General features: G+C 32.3%; 1 protein-coding gene across 1 annotated transcript; it reads left to right on the top strand.

The window, feature by feature from the left end:
• Positions 1-8,500: 8,500 nt before the first annotated feature.
• Positions 8,501-10,801, top strand: LOC108196880 (uncharacterized). The gene has a single exon (XM_017364359.2). The coding sequence runs from the start codon at positions 8,729-8,731 to the stop codon at positions 10,541-10,543; it is 1,815 nt and encodes a 604-aa protein (XP_017219848.1). The 5' UTR covers positions 8,501-8,728; the 3' UTR covers positions 10,544-10,801.
• The last annotated feature ends 1,379 nt before the right edge of the window (positions 10,802-12,180 follow it).

Genomic DNA, 12,180 nt, shown 5'->3' with positions numbered 1-12,180 from the left:
AGTAACTATTTTTTTTTAATTCTATATATCTAAGTATCTGACACATACTTGTAGCAGTAAAATCGAATTTTGATCAATTTAATCCAAAATGACTAAACTATCCTTTACTCAAAATACATTCAATTTGTTCGACTCGATCATTGGTGTAGATGCCGTATGGCTTTCTATTATTAGATTAACACCTTTGTTTCAAAAAAAATAAGAAGATATTTTTCATTCACAAAATTTGAACGTACGTCTATATAAAAAAGAAAAGATTGGGAAAATAAAAAATTTTAAAAATGATTAGATATATATTATTTATATGTATAATATTAAATTAATTCCAAAATCATGTTATAATTAATGTATATTAATGATTGGACATTAATGTCTAATAAAATACGTTAGTTTTAAAAGTCAATAATGACCTCTCTATATATAAAAATATGTATTTTGATATTGCAGTCAATGGACTGGCTTGATGTATAATGTAGGAATTAAGTATCTATTGGGCTATGTTTGGCTACGAAAGTTAAGCCTTAATGTTTATTTGTTTTTATAAAAATGTATATTTTATAATTTTTTTGGATATATCATATATAATTATGATTTAATAATAAATAAATAAATATTTAGTGTTGTCAAAAGCGGGAATCAGAAAATCAACGATTAATCAGAATGATTAATAGGATCATTATCCAGAATTAATTTAATATTATATATGTAAAAATAATATATATATATATATATAATCATTTTTAAAATTTTAAATTTTCCCCAAATTTTTTTTAAATTTTTAATATTCTACCTGATTTTCGACCCTATTAATCCAATTTTCGACCAATTAGTCATCGATTTAACCGAATTTTAATATATTTTTTGTATTTATATTTTAAATATATATAATAAAAGTGAGGATATGTGTATATACAGACATCAACATACTATGATTTAAAATACAAATAAATATAAAAAAAGATAAATAACGAGATATAACATATATTGAAGAAAGTGATTTAAAGCAACCCGTGCTTTGCACGGGTTAAGAAGCTAGTTATATAATAAACAGATAACTATTAGATGGAGATATTGATATACAAATTGTGAAAATGATAATTCATGATTCCTAATCATATATTATTATACTTTATTCGATCACAAGAATGATGCTTAAATGTTGACTGGTAGCACACTCTAATTCATTTTGGGAGATGACTTGGGGCCGTTTGGCTTAACTTAAAAGAAGTTACTTATTGATTTTAAGTGATTTCTTGATTAAAAATGATAAGTAATTTTGTACTTATAAGCTGTTTAAGTGTTTGGATAAATTCATTAAAATTCACGACTTATTAGGTATAAAAATTGCTAAAATAATAATAAAATATTATAAACTATCTTTTAGAATGATCATACACATCGTTGTGAAGTTAAATTTCGAAAAAAAAAATAAGTCAACAAAAAAGCTAGCATTTCTAACTTCCAAAACTCCAGCTTATAAGTCGCCAGAAGTGCTTATAATTTCTTTACCCAAACACTACGAAATAAGTAGAAGTTGACTTATAAGCTAGAAGCTGGGCTTAAAAGCCCATCCAAACACCCCCTATATATGTTAGGAAGATTCTTTTTAGCAAAAGGACACACAAATCAAATATTCATTATAGCCAATGAAGAACTTTATTTCTATATTGCTTTCTTCATTTTTATTATATAAATTTTGTCTGTTTATTGATTTAAAATTAGGATATATGGAAATAATATATCATTAATATATTCTTCATTTCCCTATGTATTATAAGAGACAATATATGTGAAATCAATATTATTTTTATTTATTTTTTTAAATAATATTCTTACGATACACAGAGATAATAATTAAGAAGATGGTGAATAATGTGAACTCGTGAAAATAACTAGAGATAATATTCTTAGGATATTTGAATAATGTTTTTCATATTCAGTGATATCATCAACTTTTTAATTTTGTTCTTTGATTTTAAAAAAAACATATATCTATAAAATCGGATAATATATATGATATCATTAAATGATACTTGGGGAAGCAATTAAAAATAATGAAAAATATGATAAATTAAGAAGTTACCTGCATGCCAAATGACTTTTTTTTTTTTTTTTTTGGTCAGGTGCATACCATATGACTTCTCTTCATGGCTTTCATATAAATTGAGAAGCAATTCTTTATTATGTACTCTCTCTGTCCCATTTAATTGTATACGTTTCTTTTTAACTGCTCGACACGCATTTCAATGCTCTTATAAAACCTAGTTCCGTAACTTATTTTTGAGATTTTCTTTTTCTGAATAAAAATAATGCAAATAATGCAAAAAGTAATATAAGAATGCTGGCTACATATGTATAGACATAATAAATGGTTTACGAAAGTTATGAATGTCATTGCTTTACCTACCTTAGTTGGTTACGATTGCAGGCTGTGAAGAATGCAACAAAATCGTTTAAGATGCTCTGAACAGCTCGAGAGACCTAGAACAGAAACAATTTAGATGCAATTAGAACCAGTTTTTTAAATGCTCACAATAAATAACAAAAAGGTTAAGACTATAACCTGAGAAAAAAGGTGATTCCATAAAGTGTGCCACAAGGAAACCTCTGCGTTCACCGTAGCATCTGCAGTTGAAGCTAACTGGAAGATGCTACAGATAAAGAACCATATATCTCCAATAATAGCATATACTTTGCTAAATATGAACACAATAAGATTGCATATCCCGAGAAAAAGGCGAAGGGGAGCGTATAATATTTCCCAAAGAATGCAGAATATAGGGTACAAAAAGGAAGCCACTGCAATCCATTCAGATCAGTTAATAATTATTCTTTTCAGTAATTAATTTCATAAAATCCTTAAACTGAAACATTCAGATATTAATAAAGTGTTTATAAGTATACTGGAAGAATTACGCACCAATATTCCATAAAAGTGACAGTAAAAACCAGAGGCAACAATACAGTCTCAAATTAGCAAAAACCCAGTTCAATATATACTAAATTCAACAACGGGTGACTAAAAATGATATAAAGATCGAATTACGGATCAGGAAGGAAGGCAGAGAAGCTAATGAGCAAGCAAACTTACAGATATATTATCACTTTCCAGCTCCATATCAACATGATCTTCGTCCTTGGGCTTGTATGAAGACTTTCCTAATACTCCAGATTTAAGATAGCGGTTACAATCATTCAAGGAGAGAAATATGTATCCATCAATACGATCAGCGTAATACTGCAGAAAACATATATCAGTTAAACCGTGCTGTAAAGCTTACAATTCAGATTTTTACTACATCATATCAACTAAGGAAGTGAGCAAAATCGCATCCAACAAATATACAGAGTGTGTATAATATGTGACAATAATGCGGGAATATAGTGAACCATACCTGGGGGCTTTGTATCCGAGAACCGCAAAAGGAATTGATGTGAGAATATTATCAATTGTTTCTGCAGAGTTCTTGTCACCTGCAACAATGGTGAAGAACCTGTTAGCCAGCGCGTTAAATTTTTTTAGGAGCTCTGAACGACTTCCAATTACATTTAGGACATAAATTTAGTGCCATCGTCTTGCAGTACTAAAGTGTAACATAGATGATTAGTTTTAGCATGCCTAAACCATCTTTCTCTTTAGCTACACAATCATCACCACTCCCATCTTTCTGTTCAAACGCCATCCACATTAGATACACCACTCCCCCTTCCCGGCGGCATCCTTACCACTATAACAACCAAATCAAACCTAATTAACCCCACAACAAACCCTCACACATATAAATACACATATACATAACCAAATTAACTCTTAATAACTTCAAAACACAATATAAAGCCCTAATTAAAAGCTTTCAACAAATCCTTGTACACAAACAGAAATCATAAGTATCTAACCTCAATTTGTAGCAAATTAACACTTAATAAGCATAATAATAAGAAATACAGTGAAATAAAATGTGAAGTGAATTGTACATACCAAATTGAGGTTAGAATGTTAGATACTTAATGATAATCATCTATCAAACTGAAGGTGGATTGTGAATCATACCTAATGATAATCGTTCATCAAATTGAATGGCATCTTTGGAAGCTTCGAAGTTTTAGGGAAAGCTCGACTTGACTGTGTTTAGGACCCTTTCTGTTTACAGCCCAAGCCCTGCCACGTTTCAACACAAAAACATAAATGTACACTTGCAAATATACATGATCAGTAACAATTAGAGAGTATCGTTGAACATAAAATAAAATTCTCCAAATTCAATTATCTTATACCTCTCCTGCTCTCATCCACAACTTTCATCATTCCTTCAACATTCATTGGCCTCTACTGCTGTAAATGCAATTCAAAAGTGATAACAAACTCTCTTTGAGCTTTTATCAAACAGTAGGAATGCAATAACTTAAAATCATCCCGAAACAAAAAAACAGCACAACAATAACTTAAAATCATCACGAAACACAAACAGCACAAACACAAACAACTTAAGTTGTATTTCATACCTGATTTTGTCTAAAAAACATGAAAAAAACAGAAAGAGAGATATGTAGACAACAGGAGAGAGGGAGAGAGAGAGAGGGATTCAGGGAGAAAGAGAGGGAGAGAGATATAGAGACAGCCGGAGAGAGGGAGAAAGAGAGAGAAAGAGCTTCACGAAGGGAGACGGGGGACTTACGTGGAGAATACGGAGGTTCAAGCGATGAGATCTGAATACGTTTGAATCCAATCACACGCGAATTTGAAATTTGAAATTGAAATCAGAACAAAAGCAGATTGTACTGGGCTATAGAAACAGACTGTATTTTCGTTTGTTTCCGAAAAAGAGAATAAATGTGAATTTGCACGGGACATGGGGAAAAGTAGTTCTGGTTACATTACACATAAGGAAAGTGTATATACATACACATCTGTGTGCAAGAGCTTTTCAAAATCTATTGTTGACTGTAGTGGCAAAAAGTGTAAATAGGTATGAAGATTTGGGGTAGCTCCGGATAGAAAGTGGCAAAAAGAGCCCAGAATACAGGATGTGGAATGGCATGAGTGTAATTAAGCATCAACTCTTGGGGTAGTGGGTGTAAAAAAGACTTCCAAAAGGCAACAGGATTTATAATTTAAAAGATAATGTCCCCCTTCTTCTTGAGCAGATGTGTTATCCTAAAATAGGTTTTAATAGCGATATCAAGATGGATTTTATTTAATTTGCAAAATAGGCTGTGCTGGAGCAATGCTCAAAAGTGTGACTACATAGTAATCCAAAGGCTTCAGATTAGTGTATATTACTCTTGTCTATGATTACTTTTTTACATTCCACACTAAAATTAATCTGCAGACATCAACCTGAGAACATCAGGTGTAATGTCATAATCGATTACTACTATGGGAGGAACAACAGACAACACAAAATGATTGCAATCCACTTGTGTATTGCCGAAAGAACGAGTTCTAGAAACTGGAGTCCTATGTACTTTTTAATTTCAATTAATAAAATTTTATAAAATCGTGTAATATTTTATTTATTTTCCTAGCAGTAATCAATAATAAGGGGTCGTTTGGTTCGGGCTTCCTTGGCATACCAGTGTTTGGTTGAAAATTTTATTTCATCAAACTCATTGCTCAAACAGGTATGATAATTTCGTACCCAAGGGGAGGTGGGTATGAAATCAGGGTTTCAGGAATCAATTTGTTTATTTTCATTATTATTTATATCATTTAATGTAAATTATTAATACATATGAAATTAATGACTTTAAAATATATATAAATATTAATTTAATGATATTTTAAATTAATTATAATTAATAACTCATAAATATTATAATTAAAACACCTTCATTCCATCACTCAACCAAACACCTGATATCAGAAATGATACCTTAAACTCATATCAATTTAACCCGATTCCTCATTCCAACCCCATATACCCCCTCTCCAACCAAATGACCCCTAAATCAGTTGTACATTAGTGTGATCGATAAATTTTGTATAAATTGTGAAAAAAGGCTAAAAATTAATAAGGTCGGAATTTGAATAAAAAAAAAGAAAAATATTATTTCTATAAAAAATTTACACCTTAAATTCTTTCAGTTTTTCTCTCAAATTGAACCAAGTTCTAAAGTAAGATTTCGTAAATTTTATTTATTGTAACTATATAATAAAATTTCACAAATGCAACTCCAAAAGAATAAAATGTACCGGATCCGGTTGATATTAAAACTGGCCATCCATTCAAGTACTGTATGAAAAAGAGAACAAAAGCCCAAAAACTTAAACGGGCTTCCAAAGGCGGCCTTTTTAACTTAACCAGAAGTCAAGAACAGTAGAATCCCTCATATAGTCATATATGAGATACCCCAAGTTTAATTAGCAAAAAAAAAAAAAAAGAGATACCCCAAGTTTATGGTACAAAAGCATGGTGTACGAAGGGGAGACCTTTGATTCATGATTTATAAGCGATTTGTTGGAGATTATTTTAGACAAGTGATAGAATAAATCGGTGCGTAATTGATGAAACGACATTTTTTAATAATAGATCAGAGATTCCTTTCAAAAAAATAATAGATCAGAGATATGTTAAAATCATACACACACACATCTTTTTGTTAAAACTATAACTATATTTTAAATTAAAATATCTATTTAGTTCCTTATTTTCAAACTATTGAAAAAAGCCGCGCTTCGCGGCGGCGTTAATTTTGCTTCGAATTGAAATTATAATAGCATAAAAATTATTTTGAGTCATCTTAATCAATATTATAATAGCATAAAAATTATTTTGAGTTATCTTCCCGTTAAACATATCATAAATAAAAAAAATTATGATTGGTATAAAAATTTGTTTAAGTGGACATCTTGTCAAACACAATACTAATAATAAAATTAGTTCGAACCCCTCTCGCGTCAAAGATAATATTAATCCATAATTATTATTTTTATGATAAAATTAAATATTATAATTTAGATCAAAATTAGTTTGAGCCGCTCTCTTGTCAAACACAATACTAATAAAAAAACATTATAGTTTATATATTAGTTTGAGTCGCCTTACTGAAACACAATACTAATAAAAATTATCCTAATTATGATAAAATTAAAGACTATAATTGTATAAAAATTATTTCGAACAGTGGTCCCGTTTTAACAAAAAATTATATTATAACATAGATATAAAATTATATTAGCCATTTTCCCGTCAAACATGATACTAATAGAAAATTTATATTATTTAGATAAAAATTGGTTTGGGCCGCCTCCCGTGCCCGTCAAACATAATACTAATCAAGAATCATTTACATTATCATAAAATCAATATATGATTCCTATTTTATATATCCTATTTTATTTGTTAATTATTTTTATTCTATGAATCCTATTTATTAGTTAAAAATTATAATCTATAATTAATTACAAAGATTTATAAACTTATAATGACCGAGTGGCTCATAATCAGAGGAAAAAGATATTGTAGTGAATAGAATAAAATTGCACAAAATATGAGTAAATATCTTATAATAAAACACACAAAAATTATTAGCAATATTTCATTATAAATAATTGCAATTATACAGTTACCTTACCTAAGTCCTTGTGCCCTCCGTTGTTGCCTCTGTATATATAAACTCAAGAATATTAATTTGCAAGGTTTTGCAACAATTTTGAAGGTAAGAGCATTTGTATGAAGTGTGTCTGTTACAACTGTGTCCCGTTCTTCCCGTTAGCACTCTTTTCCAATCCCGCGGGACTATAAAAGAATTGATTCGATAAAGCTCTGAAAATATTAGAACGAAAGATAGTAGACAAATAAAATACATGCGGTGCCAAACTTTAAAAACTAACGGTTAACCAAAAGAGGCGTTCATAACTTATGCCCCAGATCAGATACCACCTCCATTCTCCGCGAGTTCAAGCATAGCAGAGTGCAGACTGAGGGAAGATTCTTTTTAAACCTAAACGAATAAAAATAAAAAAATAGATAATAAAAGATAAATTTCTTGGATTCTAGTTGTATTGTCTTTTAACAAAAAAAATCGAATTCTTCTTCTCTTTAAACTCAAATATCTTTTATACATTTTAGAATCCGATAAGAAAAGAGTTGTATTACTTTTAGAATTCTTGAACCTGATTTTTTGAATTATAACTATATTTTCTATCCGAAATTTAAGAAAAATCAGAAGACTGAATCGAACAATTCTGGAGACGCCCGCATCCTCCTTTATATATATATATTGATGATTGATGATGATTAATCATTCCTATTTTTTGTCGAAATATTCTCGATTTTTGTTTTTCAGATTATTTTTTTTCAAAATTATATTTTATTAAATTTTAGATATAGCATAATATTCGATGATATAAATGTTTTTATTAAATTTTTATCCAACATAACATACTAATTTCCTAACACTTTTGATATGCTGTGAATTTTGATATCCACTGAAAAAAGTCTCAAACAAATTTTAATAAAAGATAAAGGAAAAACATAATACATTAATTAATCTAATCTGTATTTACTGTATGTCAGATGAAGAAGAGTCTGAAGACATGGACACAAACATACTTTAAGCCCTAGATTGAACTCTCCAACTGCCCATCACCATATACACACACAATCAGACAATACACACACACATCTTCATGTAGGAACTGAAAGAAGCTTCTTTCTAGTACAAATATCTACAACTATTGTACTATAATCTATTTCCCCCAATTATACACACAGCTCTTGTAAGTATGTATCCAAGCAAGCTCGAAGACGACGATCTCTTCAATCTCGACCCAAACCAAGCCCACCCCTCCATTCTTGACCCTTTTTCACTCCCACCCATCTCCCCGATTCCTCTATTTCCCGACGCCGATTCCGATGCCGACTCCTCGGACGGCGTTTTGGCCGGAAATTCAAGAAGTCTTCATTTTATCAACCCGGACCCACATATTTCGACGCAGTTCTATACTTTTAATCAGCAATCGCATGCCCTTATGATCAATTGCATTCTTAGCTCGCGGGTTGCGAATCCTGAGGAGATCAGAGTGGCTACTCCGGCGAGTGTGCTGTCGAGCTGGAGGTCGGTGTGGAAGGACCGGAATGAGGATACTGCGTATGTGACTGCTTGGAAGCGGATTCAAGATAAGTTGAATGTTCATGTTGATGATAAGAATGGTAATAGTTTTTTGTGTTTTAAAAATAATTGTAATCAATTTGTGTCGTATACTGATCAATGGCAAGATATTGTGATGAGTTCTCATTCGGGGTCGGATTTTAAGCATGTTGGACTTAGGGAGACTATAGAGAGGATTAAGCAGGTTTGGACTGTAGGTGCTAAGTTTTATGGGATTCCTGAGTCTTTTATTAGGGTTTGTGTTACTGAGTGTCCTGTGTGTTGTGAGTCTGCACCTAGGAATAAGAGGAGGAGGTTTGAGTACACAGAGTCGTTTGAGGTGCCTGCGAATGAGGTGGCTAGTAAGTTGCATGAATTGGCTGCGAAGCATAAGGTTGTTTTATGTATTAGGCAGAAGTATATTAGGTGTAAGCCATTTATGGCTGAGGTTAAGGATTATGCATGTCATCGGGCTGGAGAGCCTGCGTCGACTTCAAAGAAATCAAAGATTATGAAGAGGGAACCGTATGCGTCTAAGAGGTGTGGCTGTGGGTTTAGGATCCGCGCGATTGTCCCTATTTCGAAGTATAATGAAAAGGATAAAACTTTTGTTTATGAGGAAGAGGGGGTAGCTGTGTTCAAGCTGTATGCGGTGCATTCAGGGCATGAACCAGGGCCGTTAGATGGTAATGCTAGGATTATGCACAGGGTTGTTGGAAATAAAGGTGGGTTTATGGATCATGATGTAGTGTATGGTATGAGTGAGGAGGTAGATAACGAGAATTTTTCAGTCAGGGGAAAGGATGATGGAGATATGCAGCTCTTTTTTCTGCAGCAAGCGAAGGAATTGAAAACTGAAATCGGGCTTCTTGAAGGAAAAATTGGGGACATTCCATCAGAAGTGCTAGGTTCTCTGTCACAAGCTCTTTTCGAAACAGTTAATAAATTTCGCAGTCTCAGAGAACATGGTGCAAACATAGTTAGCTTTCTCTCGGATAAACGACAATCAGATGACCTCTTAGTGGGGGAGAGTGATTTGGCAGATTGGGGTAGTCACCATCAGCAAATCTATGGAAATGGCAAGAATACAGAACTCATTGATGATGACGAAGATAGTTTTGAGAGAACTCTTGGTGATGTTTCTACATGGGATCAGATCAGAACAGAATGCAGGGTTGAGAGGGATTTGCTTGGTGAGACTTGTAAACATGAGAAGTGGTTGAAATGTAGTGACTTTGACGAGAAGAGTATACTCGACTGTGAGGAATCTAAAGTAATTAAACCCATGAGGGATGGTGTGACTATAGAATCAGATGGCGGTCTTACCGGTTTACAGGTTGATAGTTTCTATGTCCCTGAGAACCCAAAATGGTTTGATTCTACTTGCGGGTTGGAGGATTCTACTGGTGATTGTGGCAATAGTGAATTTAGACCTGGGGAGACTGTATGAAGTGAGATAGCAATGGGTTTAGACACAAAAAGATAATCTGATCTGTGAGCTTATTAGGCACAATTCTGCCTGATCTCAGTGTGAGTTGTATATTAATGTAAACTGAAGATTTGGATCTCTGATATGCTTTAGGTGATTTTTCAGTTTTGTGGTTCTGTAAAGTATAGCCTCTGCGCTTTGCTGCACATACTTCTTTATGTCTGTAAGTTAAACAGTTGCGAGCTTTCTTATTATTAACCTAATTATGTTTCATGTCCACTGTTACCTCCCTTGTTATATGATATCCCCTTGTTATATGATACAGTACTAACTGTATTTGCAGTTACTGTTCTTATGTTGTTTTGCAATCCCCTTTGTGTCCACACCCCTACAAATTAGCGTTTAGGTTTGTAATTTGCAAGACATTTTAAAATGTTTAAAAATTTGCTTTCTCAAGTTTATGTTTCTTTCTAAGTTTCCTTTGCATCATTTGGATTATATCTAGACCTATATCGACAGGCAAACAAAAGATGCCATATTATTGGGGTACTGCATAACATAATCCTTTGTTGCCCCCTCTTCTGCAAATTGTCTTTACAATGTAGCATTCCAGTGTTTAATTTGCAAGACATTACAAATTTTTTTAATAATTAGATTTTTTAAGTAGATAGCTTGTTTTTAGTTACATTTGCATCATTTCTGACATATCTCTACCTATATACTATATGGATAGGCAAACAAAAGATGCCATGTATAATGGTGCTCGATAACACAAGGGTGGTGGTATACAGCGTGGGTGTGACACTTTCACATATGAATTTACTCTTGACACTGAATATGATTTAAGTTTTTTGGAAATATTGGTGAGTATAACCTTTTTGTAAATTTGTTGGAATGATATTGAATGTACATGCCTTGTACATATGCAGGAATTACAATATATTAATTTTGGATAACCCACCACACTGGAGATGGTTATGATGTGTTTAACTTGATTTGTGGTGTTTGACTTCACTTAATCTGTAAAAGTGATTAAAGTTCACCCCCCAAAAACACCCCACCTGGATAGGCACTTTTTTGTGCAAGTAAACACTTCTATAATATAAGTATAACCAAATGGGATCCTTGTGTTTTGATATTTTGTTACATTTTGGTTTCCAGCTTCTAGCAGTTATATATGTCATGTCAGCCGCATCTCACCATAAAGAATCCTTGACCTGAATGTAGGTGGACTCTCACATCTAAAGTCTTTATAATTTTTGTCAGATAGTTATCACACAGAACACTTTGTGACAATCAGAAAATTAGATATGTTAATCAAAGGGCTTTTTAATCATATCTGGAAAACCTTATTTTTTTCTTTGTGGACTAATTTTGAAGTGAAAAGGCTACTTGTTTCTAGTATCATGTTATTGCGGAGACTGGGGGTGTAGACACTAATAAACATGATGGACTGTAGTACTTTCCTCGTTTCAAAGTATATTCATCAATATGGGTTGATGACCAGGTGTAACATTCTCTTATGCACTGTTTGGTTAACATGAATGGAATGGATTTCGGACGGAATGGACCATGGTCCATTCAACCCAACAAAAAAAGAAGTTGTTTGGTTGGGCCGAAGGAATGAAATGTTTCATTCTTTAAGTCAGGGTTGGGCT

The sequence above is a fragment of the Daucus carota genome, chromosome 7, assembly GCF_001625215.2.
Source record: "Daucus carota subsp. sativus chromosome 7, DH1 v3.0, whole genome shotgun sequence".
Classification (NCBI taxonomy): domain Eukaryota; kingdom Viridiplantae; phylum Streptophyta; class Magnoliopsida; order Apiales; family Apiaceae; genus Daucus; species Daucus carota.
Note: the sequence above shows the minus strand (reverse complement) of the source record. Positions and strands in the feature narration are given on the sequence as shown.

Excerpts from the sequence above, each read along its gene's own strand:
- LOC108196880 (XM_017364359.2), top strand. The coding sequence starts at position 8,729 with ATGTATCCAAGCAAGCTCGAAGACGACGATCTCTTCAATCTCGACCCA.